This window comes from Gossypium hirsutum, chromosome D09 (assembly GCF_007990345.1).
Source record: "Gossypium hirsutum isolate 1008001.06 chromosome D09, Gossypium_hirsutum_v2.1, whole genome shotgun sequence".
Lineage (NCBI taxonomy): Eukaryota > Viridiplantae > Streptophyta > Magnoliopsida > Malvales > Malvaceae > Gossypium > Gossypium hirsutum.
In genome coordinates, this window is record NC_053445.1 from 3,533,115 (window position 1) to 3,545,889 (window position 12,775).

General features: G+C 33.8%; 1 protein-coding gene across 1 annotated transcript; it reads right to left on the reverse strand.

The window, feature by feature from the left end:
• Nucleotides 1-2,609: 2,609 nt before the first annotated feature.
• LOC107892427 (E3 ubiquitin-protein ligase MPSR1) lies at nucleotides 2,610-3,089 on the reverse strand. Its single transcript, XM_016817511.2, has one exon. The coding sequence runs from the start codon at nucleotides 3,087-3,089 to the stop codon at nucleotides 2,610-2,612; it is 480 nt and encodes a 159-aa protein (XP_016673000.2).
• Between the last annotated feature and the right edge of the window lie 9,686 nt (nucleotides 3,090-12,775).

Here is a 12,775-nt window from a genome sequence, read left to right on the forward strand (position 1 = left end):
TTAGAGTAGAGTGATTCTTCTCTTGCTATTTAGTTTGGAGTTTGTTACTTTCGAGGGTATTTCGGAGTTACAAATATTCAAATTTCTTTTTCGTTCATCGGTGTTTCTAGAGGTTCTTCTTCTAGGGGTTTCGTAGGGAGCCACTCAATCATTGGCGTTTTTGGTTGCAAGTTAACCAAGGGTTCCATAGGGCAAATCTATCCTTTTATTATTATTATTTAACTAATTTTATTTATTCTCGTTTTTATTTCTAATTTGTGTTTCTCTTGTGTCTAGATCTGGGGTTCCGCATCAAATTCTCCAAGACACAGAAAAATATAGTGAAAGCAACTCCAAGCTAAAGAGCAATAAGGAAATTGAAAAGCCACAGGAAAGCAATACACACAAGGTGTTTGAGTAAAGCTCTCAAATATATCCTTTAACTATCAAAGGGATGTTTCCAAATGAATAGGGAGACCTCTATTTATAGTTGAGCTCCCCCAAAACTAATGATACAGATTGAGTTACATCGACGATCAAGATTAGAGCCTACCTACAATTGATAGTCCTAATGGATTTAAACTCTATACATTTTATCCCTTTAGGATTTACACTATTTACCATGATAACTCTAGTTTTATTGGAGTGTTTCACTGGGCCACTAAGGCTTCAAGAAGATGGGCTTCTCGATGGGTTTCACGAGTTAGGCTAGTTCAAACAGGTCAAATAAGTCTCATTTCATCTGCTGACCTCTATGGGACGTTCTGTGCGCATTTGTCACAGGCTTTTATCCGCGGCCCGTGGCACTAAGCTGTAGGTACTAATGTATATCTAGTCTAAAGTATAAACTTGTGAGTTCAGGTAGAAAATGTGCTAAATATTATGCAGTGGGTCTTAATTATAATGAAGATGTTGAGATGATGATGTTTGAACACTAGCAAAGTGGCGATCTTGTAGTCAAACTGTTAGTAAAGACCGAAGATGTCCATGATTAGTGATTATATCTCTAATCTCAATGGGCTGACTTCACTAATTTTTGTTAGTGTGACATTTTGAAATTAAAAAAAAAACCCACTTGGTAGTCATATAAAAAAAAAAGGAAAATGTCAATATAATTAGCTTGAATTTAATAAAGAATTTTAATAGTATTAACATTTCTTAAAAATTATACGAACATTTTAATCAAATAAAATATTTAGGCTAATTTTTGACATTAAAAAAAGTTGAATACCGAATTATTTAAAAAATTTAAAGTATAAAGATTAAATCGCAAATTTAAGCGTATTACAAAGATCAAAACTGAAATTTAACTATTATGATAGAATCTAAAGCAAAAAAAAAAAAAAAGGTAAGGAATACCCATTGCTTCATATCATATCATATCATATCATATATATATATATATATAACAGGATACAACCTATATTTGTCATAAGTGGTGCATAAGTTGTATATATTTTTATCTATCAAATAAAATTTAAATAATTTAATTAAAATTAAATAAATTTTAACAATTCGTATTTTAAAATATTCAACCAGTTCATATTTTTACTTTTAAATATAATATATTTAAAGAAACTATAAATTTGAAATTAAAAAAATAATAATTGAGAACTAAAATATTGATAAAAGAAGTAATTGGTTATAGTAATTGAAAATTAAAAAAAGTAATTGTACTTTGATCTTTTTCAATTTTAAAGCAAAACTTGATGTTGAATATCTAATATTTTTAATTATTTATAAAATGATTTTAAATAATATATTAACTTTCCTATAATTAAATATAGTTAAATATCACAGTAAAATATATTAAAATGATAATATATTAACTCTCATATAATTAATATTTATTATAAAATGAGTTAAATAATTTTTAAATAATTACTTTTTCTACCAGAATCGAAATAAGATATCATTTTAAATATTATTAAAATAATCTATTAATCACGTGCATTAATTAAAATGCATAATATGTTTTAACTTTAATTATTTTACTGCGATATTTAAATATTTTTAATACGATTTAAATAATGTATAAAAAATTACAAAGTAATTTAAATAAATGTTAAATAATATTACTGTGATATTTAGTTGTTCAAAATATACAGTCTAAAACTATTGAAGTAAATCTTTAAAAATATTGAGATAAAGTCTCTTTCCTATTCTAATATTTTATGTTTCTCCTCATTTTTATTTTTAACACAAGTTGTTTAAAACATCAGAATAAATTCTTTAAAAAAATATTAAAACATTAGAACACTAAAATATTAGAATGAATTATTTAATTTTTTTTAAATAAAGCCAAACATTTTAATTTAACAAACCATATATTTTTTTTCACATCAAACTTTTCAAACACATGTATTATCTCTCAAATATCAATTTGGCTATCTTTAAAAAAAAATCTAAAAAACCAAATTGAACATTTAAACGAGGTTTAATTAAAATAAAAAAAAAAGTATCTATAAATAAATTAAAAAGTAAACAAGCCTATATTAGAAAGAATAATTTGCTTCTTTTTATTTCTTTACAAATTAGTTCCTTCGTTGAAGGATAAAAATAAAATTAAAAATAAAAAAAGAATTGTTACCCGTGTTATGATTAGAAGAAGTGGCAATACCATCGTCAACTCAACCCGAACCAGGTTGATTGGAACCCCAACCCAAACCCGCCATACCTATCATATTAGCCAAGCTCGCAAATGCTAAAGCCGAATGTAAATATTCCAAACCATTAATTTCCCCACCTTCCAATCTTTGGCGACCACTGTCACCGTCATCGCCTTCGTTTTCAGCCGTCTCAGCCGGCATCAAAAACCGACAAATCGGGCAAGTCCCATGGATCTCCAACCACTTCTCAATACAACTCGAATGAAACACATGCTTGCATGGCATCTCCCTTCCTTCTTCATCAACTTCAAATTCTTCCAAACAAATACAACAATCTTTACCAGTCTCTTCCACTTTTATCCTTGGCATTGCTTCTATAGAAGCCTTGGAAGCCGGCGCTGGCCCAAGTTTATTATCACCGACAGCTTCACCATTGCCAATCTGGAAAACTACGTAAACAAGTTGGCGAGGCTGTCGGGTTTGGGTATGAGTATCCGCCATGTTACCGTATGAAAATCAAAGGAAATTAAAACAAGTTCAGGAAAATTGAAAAGAAAACTTTAAGAATTGAATAATAATTGAAAGGGAAAAGAAGATTTTTTATAGAGGAAATTTGGGAAAAGAATGTAGATTCCAGGGTGTTGATGATGAAGTCCTATGGGATTTCGTTAAGCAGCTTGTAGAAGTTTCTATTTTATTCATGCATTTTGCTCGAATTAGTAGAAATGAAATTTACAGATTGCTGTATATTAACTGTGTACAATATTTTATATTTATATTATTTAAATTAAGTGTAATGTTTTTCAGAAAAAAGGAAATTAATTGTTATACTATTCTTGTAATCCTTCAAAATTAAAAAATAACTGATTAATCAATTTATTAAAAAATTGGTGTAGGTATAGTAAGAAATTTTGTAATTATTTTAACTATATATTCGCCTCATGTAATAAATATTTATTACATGACACGAATTACTATTAGGGTAAACTATCTTATTGGTCACCCAACTTTTTATAAGAAGATGTGTCGAAACTAATTTTCTTTTTAAAATGGTCGACTTTTTATTTTGAAAACGAAAATGGGAGTCGCCACCAATCTCTTTTTTTATGAGATGTGATCGGGTCACCTCATAATTTAATCATTTGAATAAGGGGTTTAATTTATTAAAACAACGATATTTTTGGTCTAGAAACTTCGAGAAATGAGTTCAGGAGTCGATTACGCACGAGAAAGGATTAGCACCCTCGCAACGCCCAAAATTGGTACCCAATTGATTAATTAATATCTTAATGTCGAAAATTAAAAACTTTTTAATTGAAATTTTTTTAGAAGAGGGCGTATTTCACGTCAATCAAGAAAAAAAATTATATCCCGTGAGTTAGGACACAATGTCTTAAATCCTTGAAATGAGAATAAACACCAAAAGTTTTATTTATCTTAAAAGATATTTGATTTTCTCGGTTTTAGAAAAGAAATCATATTCCGTAAGTTAGAACACGATCTTTTTTTAATTCCCGAGATTAGTTAAAAACTTATGTTTAAAAAGGTTCGTGCATTCGGATTTATCGAGAAAATCGAAACCTCGTAAGTTAGGCAACGACTTTTCGAATCTCAAAATACGACATATCGCTTACTTAAAAAATTTATGTATTGGGTAATGATTAATGTAACACGAATTGGTAGAAATAAAGTACGGTGTTGATATGCATAGCAGAATAACAATAAATGCTTTAATGTGAAAGATAATATAAAGAACGAAAATAAAATAAAATAAACGAGCCAAAAATAAATAGACAAATAATAAGGATAATAAACTAAAAATTTGAAGCTAAAGACCTAATATTAAATAAATAAATAATGTATAAAACAATTTAAGAATAATAATATTAATAATAATGATGATGATATTAAAAATAATATAATAATAAAAATCTAAAGTTTTAAATTATATAAAATGATATAAATAAATGACATGATATAATAAAATAAATGTATTTAAAATATTTAGGTAAATAAATAAATAATAATATAATAGAAATAATAATGAAAAACTAATTTATTTAATAATATGGTAATAATAACAAATAAATAAAAAGGAAAATAGTAATAGTAATAATAATATTAAATTAATTAATTTTAATAATAAAATAGCAAAAATAAGAAAAAGGGACTAGATAGAATTTTAAAATAGAAATTTGGGGCAAATCAGAAAATAATAAAAGGAAAAGAACCAAGTTGAACGCGCGAATAACAAGGAGGGACCAAATGGACAATAATCCCTACCTTCTAAAACGCGCAATTTCAGAGTGGACCAATTTGTAAATCGAAATAAATTATAGGGCGCAATTAAAAAATGAAAGAAACTTGATCGCAAACCATAAAAAAAGCGGAAGGGCTAAAAGTACAAATAGCCCATTAATAAAAAACACGCGGATCCTCTTAAGCGGGTCGGGTCGCGCGCGGGTTAGCCACCAAACGACGTCGTTTTGGGGCTTTCTGAATCTCACCAAAACGACGCCGTTTTGACACCCTATAAAAGTCAAATATTTGCCCAAAAAATTCATTTAGCCCATCATTTTAAAAAAACTTCAAAAAGCCTCTTAAAACTCTCTCCCCCCTTGTCCTTTGGCCAAGTTTCGATCACGGCCATCGTGGTGGTCGTCGGTTGCCGACGACAGTGCCGCCGTCCACATTGGCCGAAAAATCAAAAGAAGGCAATTTTTTTGGCTTTTTGACTCCTCGAGCCTAAAAATGCCATTTTTCATCGGAAATGACAAACCTCGGCCTTTCGCAGCGGCGCAAACGCAAAAAGAAGCGGTAAGATTCGACTTTTCTTCTTTATTTTTTCTTTACCCTTTTTAGAAAAAAAGAATAAAATAAAACAAACGAAAAAAATGAAAATAACAGAATCACAAAACTACCTTTAAAATTTTTCTTTTTCTTCTGTTTTGATTGCTGTGTAAAAAAATATTACAACTTGTAGTGGCTTTTATAGTTGAAGAAGAAAAAAATACAACTGTTAATGTTTTTGTTTGTTTCTATTCTTGCAGCCTCTGTGTTGTTGCGTGTTTGTTTTGCAGGTACGAGGGTTGGAGGAGCTGACGTGGGAGGAGCAGTGGCTGAAGGCTTAAGGGGCTAGGGTTTTTTTTTTGTTTTGTTTAGATGTTGAGTTAATTTGGCTAGGGTTTTGGTTTTTAATTTGTAAATGGACTGTTTAACTTTTGACTTTTTAATTTTATTTATTTGGTTTGGGTTTAGTTTTGTAATTGTGATTTGGGCTTAGGCCAAAATTGGCATATTACAGCTGCCCCTCTTTGCTCATTGTCATGTAACGAGAATGGAGCAAAGACTTTAAAAGGCCAATTTTGTCTGGTCCTGCCGAATCTTGACTTTTTGGTGCTTCTTTCTTTCAAGTAGCTTCATTCCATTTCACCGCATCTTCAGGGGTATAAGAATTGGTGTTTCGATCTGCTCCAATGTAACTTCAAGGAGAAGAGACTTGTAGCTTCGATCTACTCCGCTTCAACTTCAATAAGATAAGAATTGGTAACTTCAACCTTCTCCACTGTAACTTTAGGGAGATAAGACTTTTGTATTTTTTATCCTGCTCCACTGCAACTTTAGGGAGATAAGGATTGTGGCTTCGATCTGCTCCAATGTAATTTCAAGGAGGAGATTTGTAGCTTCGATCTACTCTTCTGCAACTTTAAGGAGATAAGAATTGGTAATTTCAACCTGCTCTACTGCAACTTCAGGGAGATAAGGATTGTGGTTTTGATCTGCTCTAATGTAATTTTAGGGAGAAGAGATTTGTAGCTTCGATCTACTCCGCTGCAATTTTAAGGAGATAAGAATTGGTAACTTCAACCTGCTCCACTGTAACTTCAGGGAGATAAGGTTTGCAACTTGTAGCTTCAATCTATTCCGCTACAACTTCAGGGAAATAAGATGCGCTATCTTCAGTCTGCTCAACTACAACATCAGGGAGATAAGACTAGTAACTTCAACCTGCTCCACTGCAACTTTAGGGAGATAAGGTTTGCTATGATTTTCAATCCATCCCACTACAACTTCAGGGGTATAGGATTAGTGGCTTTATTGACCTGTTACACCATTCTCTGGGTAACATGACCTATAGAATCCATTTCATGAGATTATTTATGCCAAGTTATTAGGATGTCATGATCAGAATGAATCAAATACTCCTAACTAGATCTGTATGAATGATATTTGTATCAATACAGAATGTCATTTTTTTAGAATGATCCCTTTTTAATGTTTGGGTTGACATTGCTCATTGTTCATCAAGGTTCTATCACTGACGCATTACCATGCCTTCTTGATCAGCTGGTATCTTTGACAGAAAACCCGAAGAAATAGCCATAATTTAGGCTATTCTTTCTCAAATGTTTCCAACCCTTAAGTTTGGTTAGTTCTAAATAACAATCTTGCTTCAGGTCCTTGCACTATTTAGAAGCTTTTGGAGTACTATGCAAAACTCCTTTTGCTTGAATGTTATCAGTCCATTAATCGCTATTTCAATAAAAAATGCTTGAAAAAGATTATCACAATGGACAAGATGAAATTTTATTGAGATCAAAGCTCGAAATGAATAAATTAATCAAGATAACAAATTTTGCTAAGATACAAAATGAATAAGATGAAAATAGGTGCCCCAGATATCATAGCATGAGCTTCTCTGCACAAAACTTTTCGAGGACCCTTTGAATTTGATACGTGTTTAGAAGTCCAAGAAGACTTTGTTGATGCCCCAAGATGTAGTATCCCTCATTCTCGTTAATTTAGAAAGGACAAGACTACCACATGCCCCACCTTTGATCAAAAATTTGAATTGCCTATTTATGGGTTTTCAACTCAAAACCTCTTTGGTCTCAAGGCGCCATTTGCGGGTTTTCACCTTAGCCTCTCATTTTCATTTTATTCTTTTTCTTTTTATGAAATATTTTTTGATTGAATCTGAACTCATAGGATTAGGCAAGTCCTTGTTATCTCTCCCGGTCAAAATCAATGCTTTTCCAGATAATACATTCCACATAAGGTCCTTCCCAGTTTGACATCCACTTTCTTTTGAAGTCCTTTTATATGGGAAGGTTCTTCTTCGATACCAAGTCCCACTCATGGAATTCTCTAGGGTGAACCTTTTTTGGTGAGCTTGCATCATTTTTTTGGTATATTTGACCATGACAGATAACTTTGAACCTTTCTCTTCAATCGGGATTGGATCCAAAAAAACACAGAGAGAAAGAATCTCGACTTCAATAGGCAAAATCACGATAAGCCAAAGAGAAAAATGTTGCCACGGTAGAGGTTTTCTTTCTCCACCGTACCGTTCATTTTAGGGCGATATGGTGTTAATCTTGAACAGACTGCAAACTTCTGATATTGTGCTGTTGTTTAAATTTAGTGCATTCTCAGATATGATCCTTTTTGACATTCCATACAGACATATGATTTCTTTTTTTCAAGAATTTGCTAACTGTCGACTTTGTGATATTGGCATATGAAGCAGCTTCCACCCACTTAATGAAGTAATCGATGACCACAAAGATGAATCGATGACTGCCAGAAGCTTTTGGCGAGATCGGCCCAGTGACATCCATGCCCCACATAGAGAAAGGCCATAGATTCCATTGATTCTTTGTAAGGTAGGATTTGTTTCTCATCTTGTTCTACCATCCTTAACAAATCAGGAGATAGGCTATAGTCTCGGTCATCTTCAAAGTCCTGAGGTTCCTTTGAACACATATCTTGCTCAAAAGGAGGTTCTGAGTCAATAGCAGTGTCGCTCGTATTATTGATATCTAGAGACCTATTATAGGGACGAAGGAAGATCCAAAGAACCAAAGAATCTAAGAATAGTTATCTGTATAGTATGATTATGAATGAAATGGAAACAATAAAAGAATATTTGCTCGAAGTGAGAAACAAAGATGCATTTTATTGAAATAAAGATGTTGGACATAAGCCTATCTCACAAAAAATTCTTATTGCTCCTAAGCTTAGAGTAATAAGCGTCTTTTGGACATTACTTCGAATTTGGTCTAAAAAATCTAGGGATCTCTTCCACAGTCCCATTGTTCAAAACACTCCCAGGTGTGTAAGGGCAAATGCCTGATAAATTCCCCAACATTCCTTCCGGGCCTTTGACTTCTTCAAGGAATTCCAACTTTTTATTATCCATTAGGCTCTTCACCAAAGCTTTGAATTTAGCGCGCTCCTGGATTTCATGACCTTCTTCAGTGTGGAACTCACAGTAGCTCATCATCCCTTTTGGTATCTCCTCCGAATTCTGAATGATTAACCCCATGTCTATCATTTGTTTCAAAACTCATTTTAGTGGGGTTTTTAGTTTTGCAACATTGGTTTTGATTCTCTTTCCTCCATTCTCAATTATCACGTTTACCCCTGGGTTTGGATGACTGGGTAACGGATTTCCTACCACATTAGGTCTTGATGGATCGTCAAACTTCACGATGCCCATCTTGATGAACCTTTCAACTAACTTTTTAAATGTAGCACAGTTTTCAATTGAGTGTCCTGTTATTCTCGCGTGGCATTCGCATTGGGCGTTCGCATCATACCATTTCGGGAATAGAGGTTGCACGGGTTCTGAATAGAATGGAGATAGCACATGTGCATTAAACAAATTCTGATACAACTCTCTATATGTCATTGGGAAGGGTGTGAATTGGAGTCTTTCTGTGTTTGGCTTTGAGTTGGATTCTTAACTTGAAGAGCCTTAATAGCTAGTGGTTACGGCTCTTGGCTGGCTTATAGTGACCGATTTGGAATACCCTTTATTATACATGCTCAGGTTATTCACTTCATTTTTTCTTGTTCTTTGGGGTTGATCTTTTGACGCTTTCCCCCGCATCTATCTTCCCACTTCTTATTGCATTTTCAATCATCTCGCCACGCATTACTATATCTGAGAAGCTCTTTATAGCACTTCCCAACATATGGTTAATGAATGGGGCTTTTAGAGTATTAATGAAAAACATCATGGTTACTTTATCCAGAAGAGGTGGCTGGATTTGTGTCACTACCTCTCTCCATCTTTGGGCATATTTCCTAAAGCTCTCACTTTGCTTCTTTTCCATATTCTGTAGTGTAAATTTGTCAGGTGTCATGTCTATTACATGGCTATATTGCTTCATGAAAGCCTATGCCAAGTCCTTCCATGAGTGGATTTTGGTGCGGCTCAGCTGGTTATACCATTTGGCAGCCGACCCAATCAGACTATCTTGGAAGCAATGAATTAACAATTGATCGCTATTAATGTATCTTGTCATTCTTCGGCATAACATCGTGATGTGAGCTTCAGGACAACTAGTCCCATTATACTTTTCAATTTCTGGAGTATTGAATTTCGACGGGAGTACTAGATCTAGGACCAAACTCAGATCCTTGGATTCAACCCCGCTATGGTAATCAACATTTTCCATTGCTCTGAGTTTTTCCTTCAACCACCTGTACCGATCTTCGAGTTATTTTGGCAGCTCCACCTTTTCTTTTTCTATTTCTGCCATTTTGTCTAGATCAGGAACTACAGGATTGGTTGATTGTCCCCCAGTTTGGAACCTGAGCCTGTCAGGTAGTTAATTGGCGCCAATGTACTGGTCTAATATTGTTGGGGGTCTGATAGTAATGGGCGCCCCTTACGAATGCACGTCTAGTTGGGCCTGGACACTTATCGAGGTAAAACCTAGGGGATAAGCAGGGTCTTCATTATCATCCCCAGAGTTGACCATTGGGTATTTCCCTTTTCCAAGCCCTCTAGACAGTAACTGCATTATTTGGCTTATTATATTTCTTTGGGATTCTAGCATCTAATCCCTCATGTCTTGTTGAACCTTGGCTAATTGCTCTTGCAGCTGCGCTTGCATCTGGTCTTGCATGTCCTTCTGTATTTGTTCTAATCTTTGATCCATTTCTTTGGTTTTGCAGCAGGTACTATAGCAATATTTAGTTGGTGGATTTTCATTAGCTTCTAGGGTAACTGTAACAATTTCGATTAATTAAGGTCCTTTTGTGAAATTTAATGCATGTAATGAAATGTAATGCAGATGAATGGAATGAATGCAAAAAGAGGCGTTGATTTTGATTCAATTCTACTAGAACAACTTTACTAGAAAACAAATCTCTTTACATAAAACGGATGTCGACATACACGGCTTTGCCCTAATACTCAAAGTGAAGACATCAATCTTTTTCCTCATATCCGTATGTTAAGATCGAATCTCGCAAACTCTTCAAATGGGTGCCCCCTCTATCTCCTTTTTGCTTCTTCCAAGCTGTGACACATTGTTCACTCATCCTCGTAATGCTCATTAGCTTTTTTAAGAAAGTTGGAACGTTGGTAGCTCTCAAATAATCTTTGTTAGCTTGAATCTTCGGGCAACGAAGAAAAGTCGTGTACTCATTCCTCAGACTATCACCCTTCCCCATTATGTTTTCTTGGACCATATTCGCACGACCGCGTTATCTTCCATTTTATCAAGAAATCTATTTTCCATGTCAAGCTCTCTATTTAGCAATTGAATGTGAATCAAAACCTCTTTTCTATGATGAAAATGCAACGCAATCATAACCAAAACAAAAGAAAACACGTTAGTACGAAAACATAAATAAAAAAGAGCACCTATTTGGATGACTACTAGGGGTTCGGTGCGGTTCTACCTAGGGTAGGCTCTTAGGGCTCACTATATGAGGTTCGGTTCTAAAGTAAGGGTATCTGAACCAGCAGATTCCTCGATCCTCACTTATTATAAGCTCATATGGATGAAGTTCAGTTTAGGGGAATACATTTCCCTATGGCAACATGGAGATGAAAATCTCACGAAGACATAGGTACAGGTGTATCCCGAAAGCGATCCACTATCCTACACGGAGGTGAAGACCTCACGAAGAAATAGTTTCTCACTCTCGCTTAAAATGGTATAATTGAGCGGTCATATAATGCAATGTGCAGAGATTAAAAGACTCGAACCAATAAAGCAAACATATAAAAATGATGCAGACCATAAAAAATGAAATGCAATGACAGTATCGTAAATTTAACCCAAATTATCAATTTTGGACAAAAAAAAAGAATTAATCAACTCGTGGCTTGACTCTCTTATTTTTTTCCCAACGAAGTCGTCATGCTGTCGAAACCATTTTTTGAAAAGAGTCGAATTTTTATTTTGAAAATGAAAATGGGAGTTGCCACCAATATATTTTTTTATGAGGTGTGATCGAGTCTCCTCGTAACTTAATCATTTTAATAAGGGGTTTAATTCATTAAAACAATGATTTTTTTGGTTTAGAAACTTCGAGAAAGGAGTTCGGGATTCGATTACGCACGAGGAAGGATTAACACCCTCGCAACGCCCAAAATTGGTACCTAGTTGATTAATTAATGTCTTAATGGTGAAAATTGAAAACTTTGAAAAGATTTAAAATACGATCCTTTGTTAAAATATCGCTTAATTGAATTTTTTTTAAAAAGGGCGTATTTCACGTCAATCGAGAAAAAAATTATATCCCGTGAGTTAGGAACAATGTCTTAAATCTCCAAAATGAGAATAATAGAACACGATCTTTCACTCAAAGCTGATAATAGCCAGAACGAAGACCAATCTTCGAGAATATTGTGGCACCTTTCAATTGATTGAATAAATCATCAATTTGAGGCAATGATATTTTTTCTTGGTTGTAACCTTGTTCAGCTAACAGTAATCAATACACAATCTCATCGATCCAGCCTTTTTCTTAACGAACAGAATCGGTGCACCCCAAGGTGAAAAGTTGGGTCGAGCAAAACCCCTATTTGTTAATTATTGCAACTGTGCTTTCAATTTTTCAAATCAATAGGAGCTATTCTGTAAGGTGCTATCGATATCAGTGATGTTCCCGGTATAAGTTCTATAGCAAACTCAACCTCTCTGATCAGTGGTAATCCAGGTAACTCTTCTGGAAACAAATCAGGATACTTGCAAACCACTGGCACTGTTTTAAGCTTCGATTCGAACACTTTAGTATCCTATACATAAACAAGGTAAGCATTGCAACCTTTTCTCACATATTTCTATGCTGACATAGCTGAAATAATCATAAGTAACCCACTCACATAATCTGATTCAATACAAAGTGTCTCATCATTCTGACATTTCAATACAATAAGC

What these genes read in the sequence shown, in the direction of transcription:
- LOC107892427 (XM_016817511.2), bottom strand. Translation starts at nt 3,089, where the DNA reads ATGGCGGATACTCATACCCAAACCCGACAGCCTCGCCAACTTGTTTAC.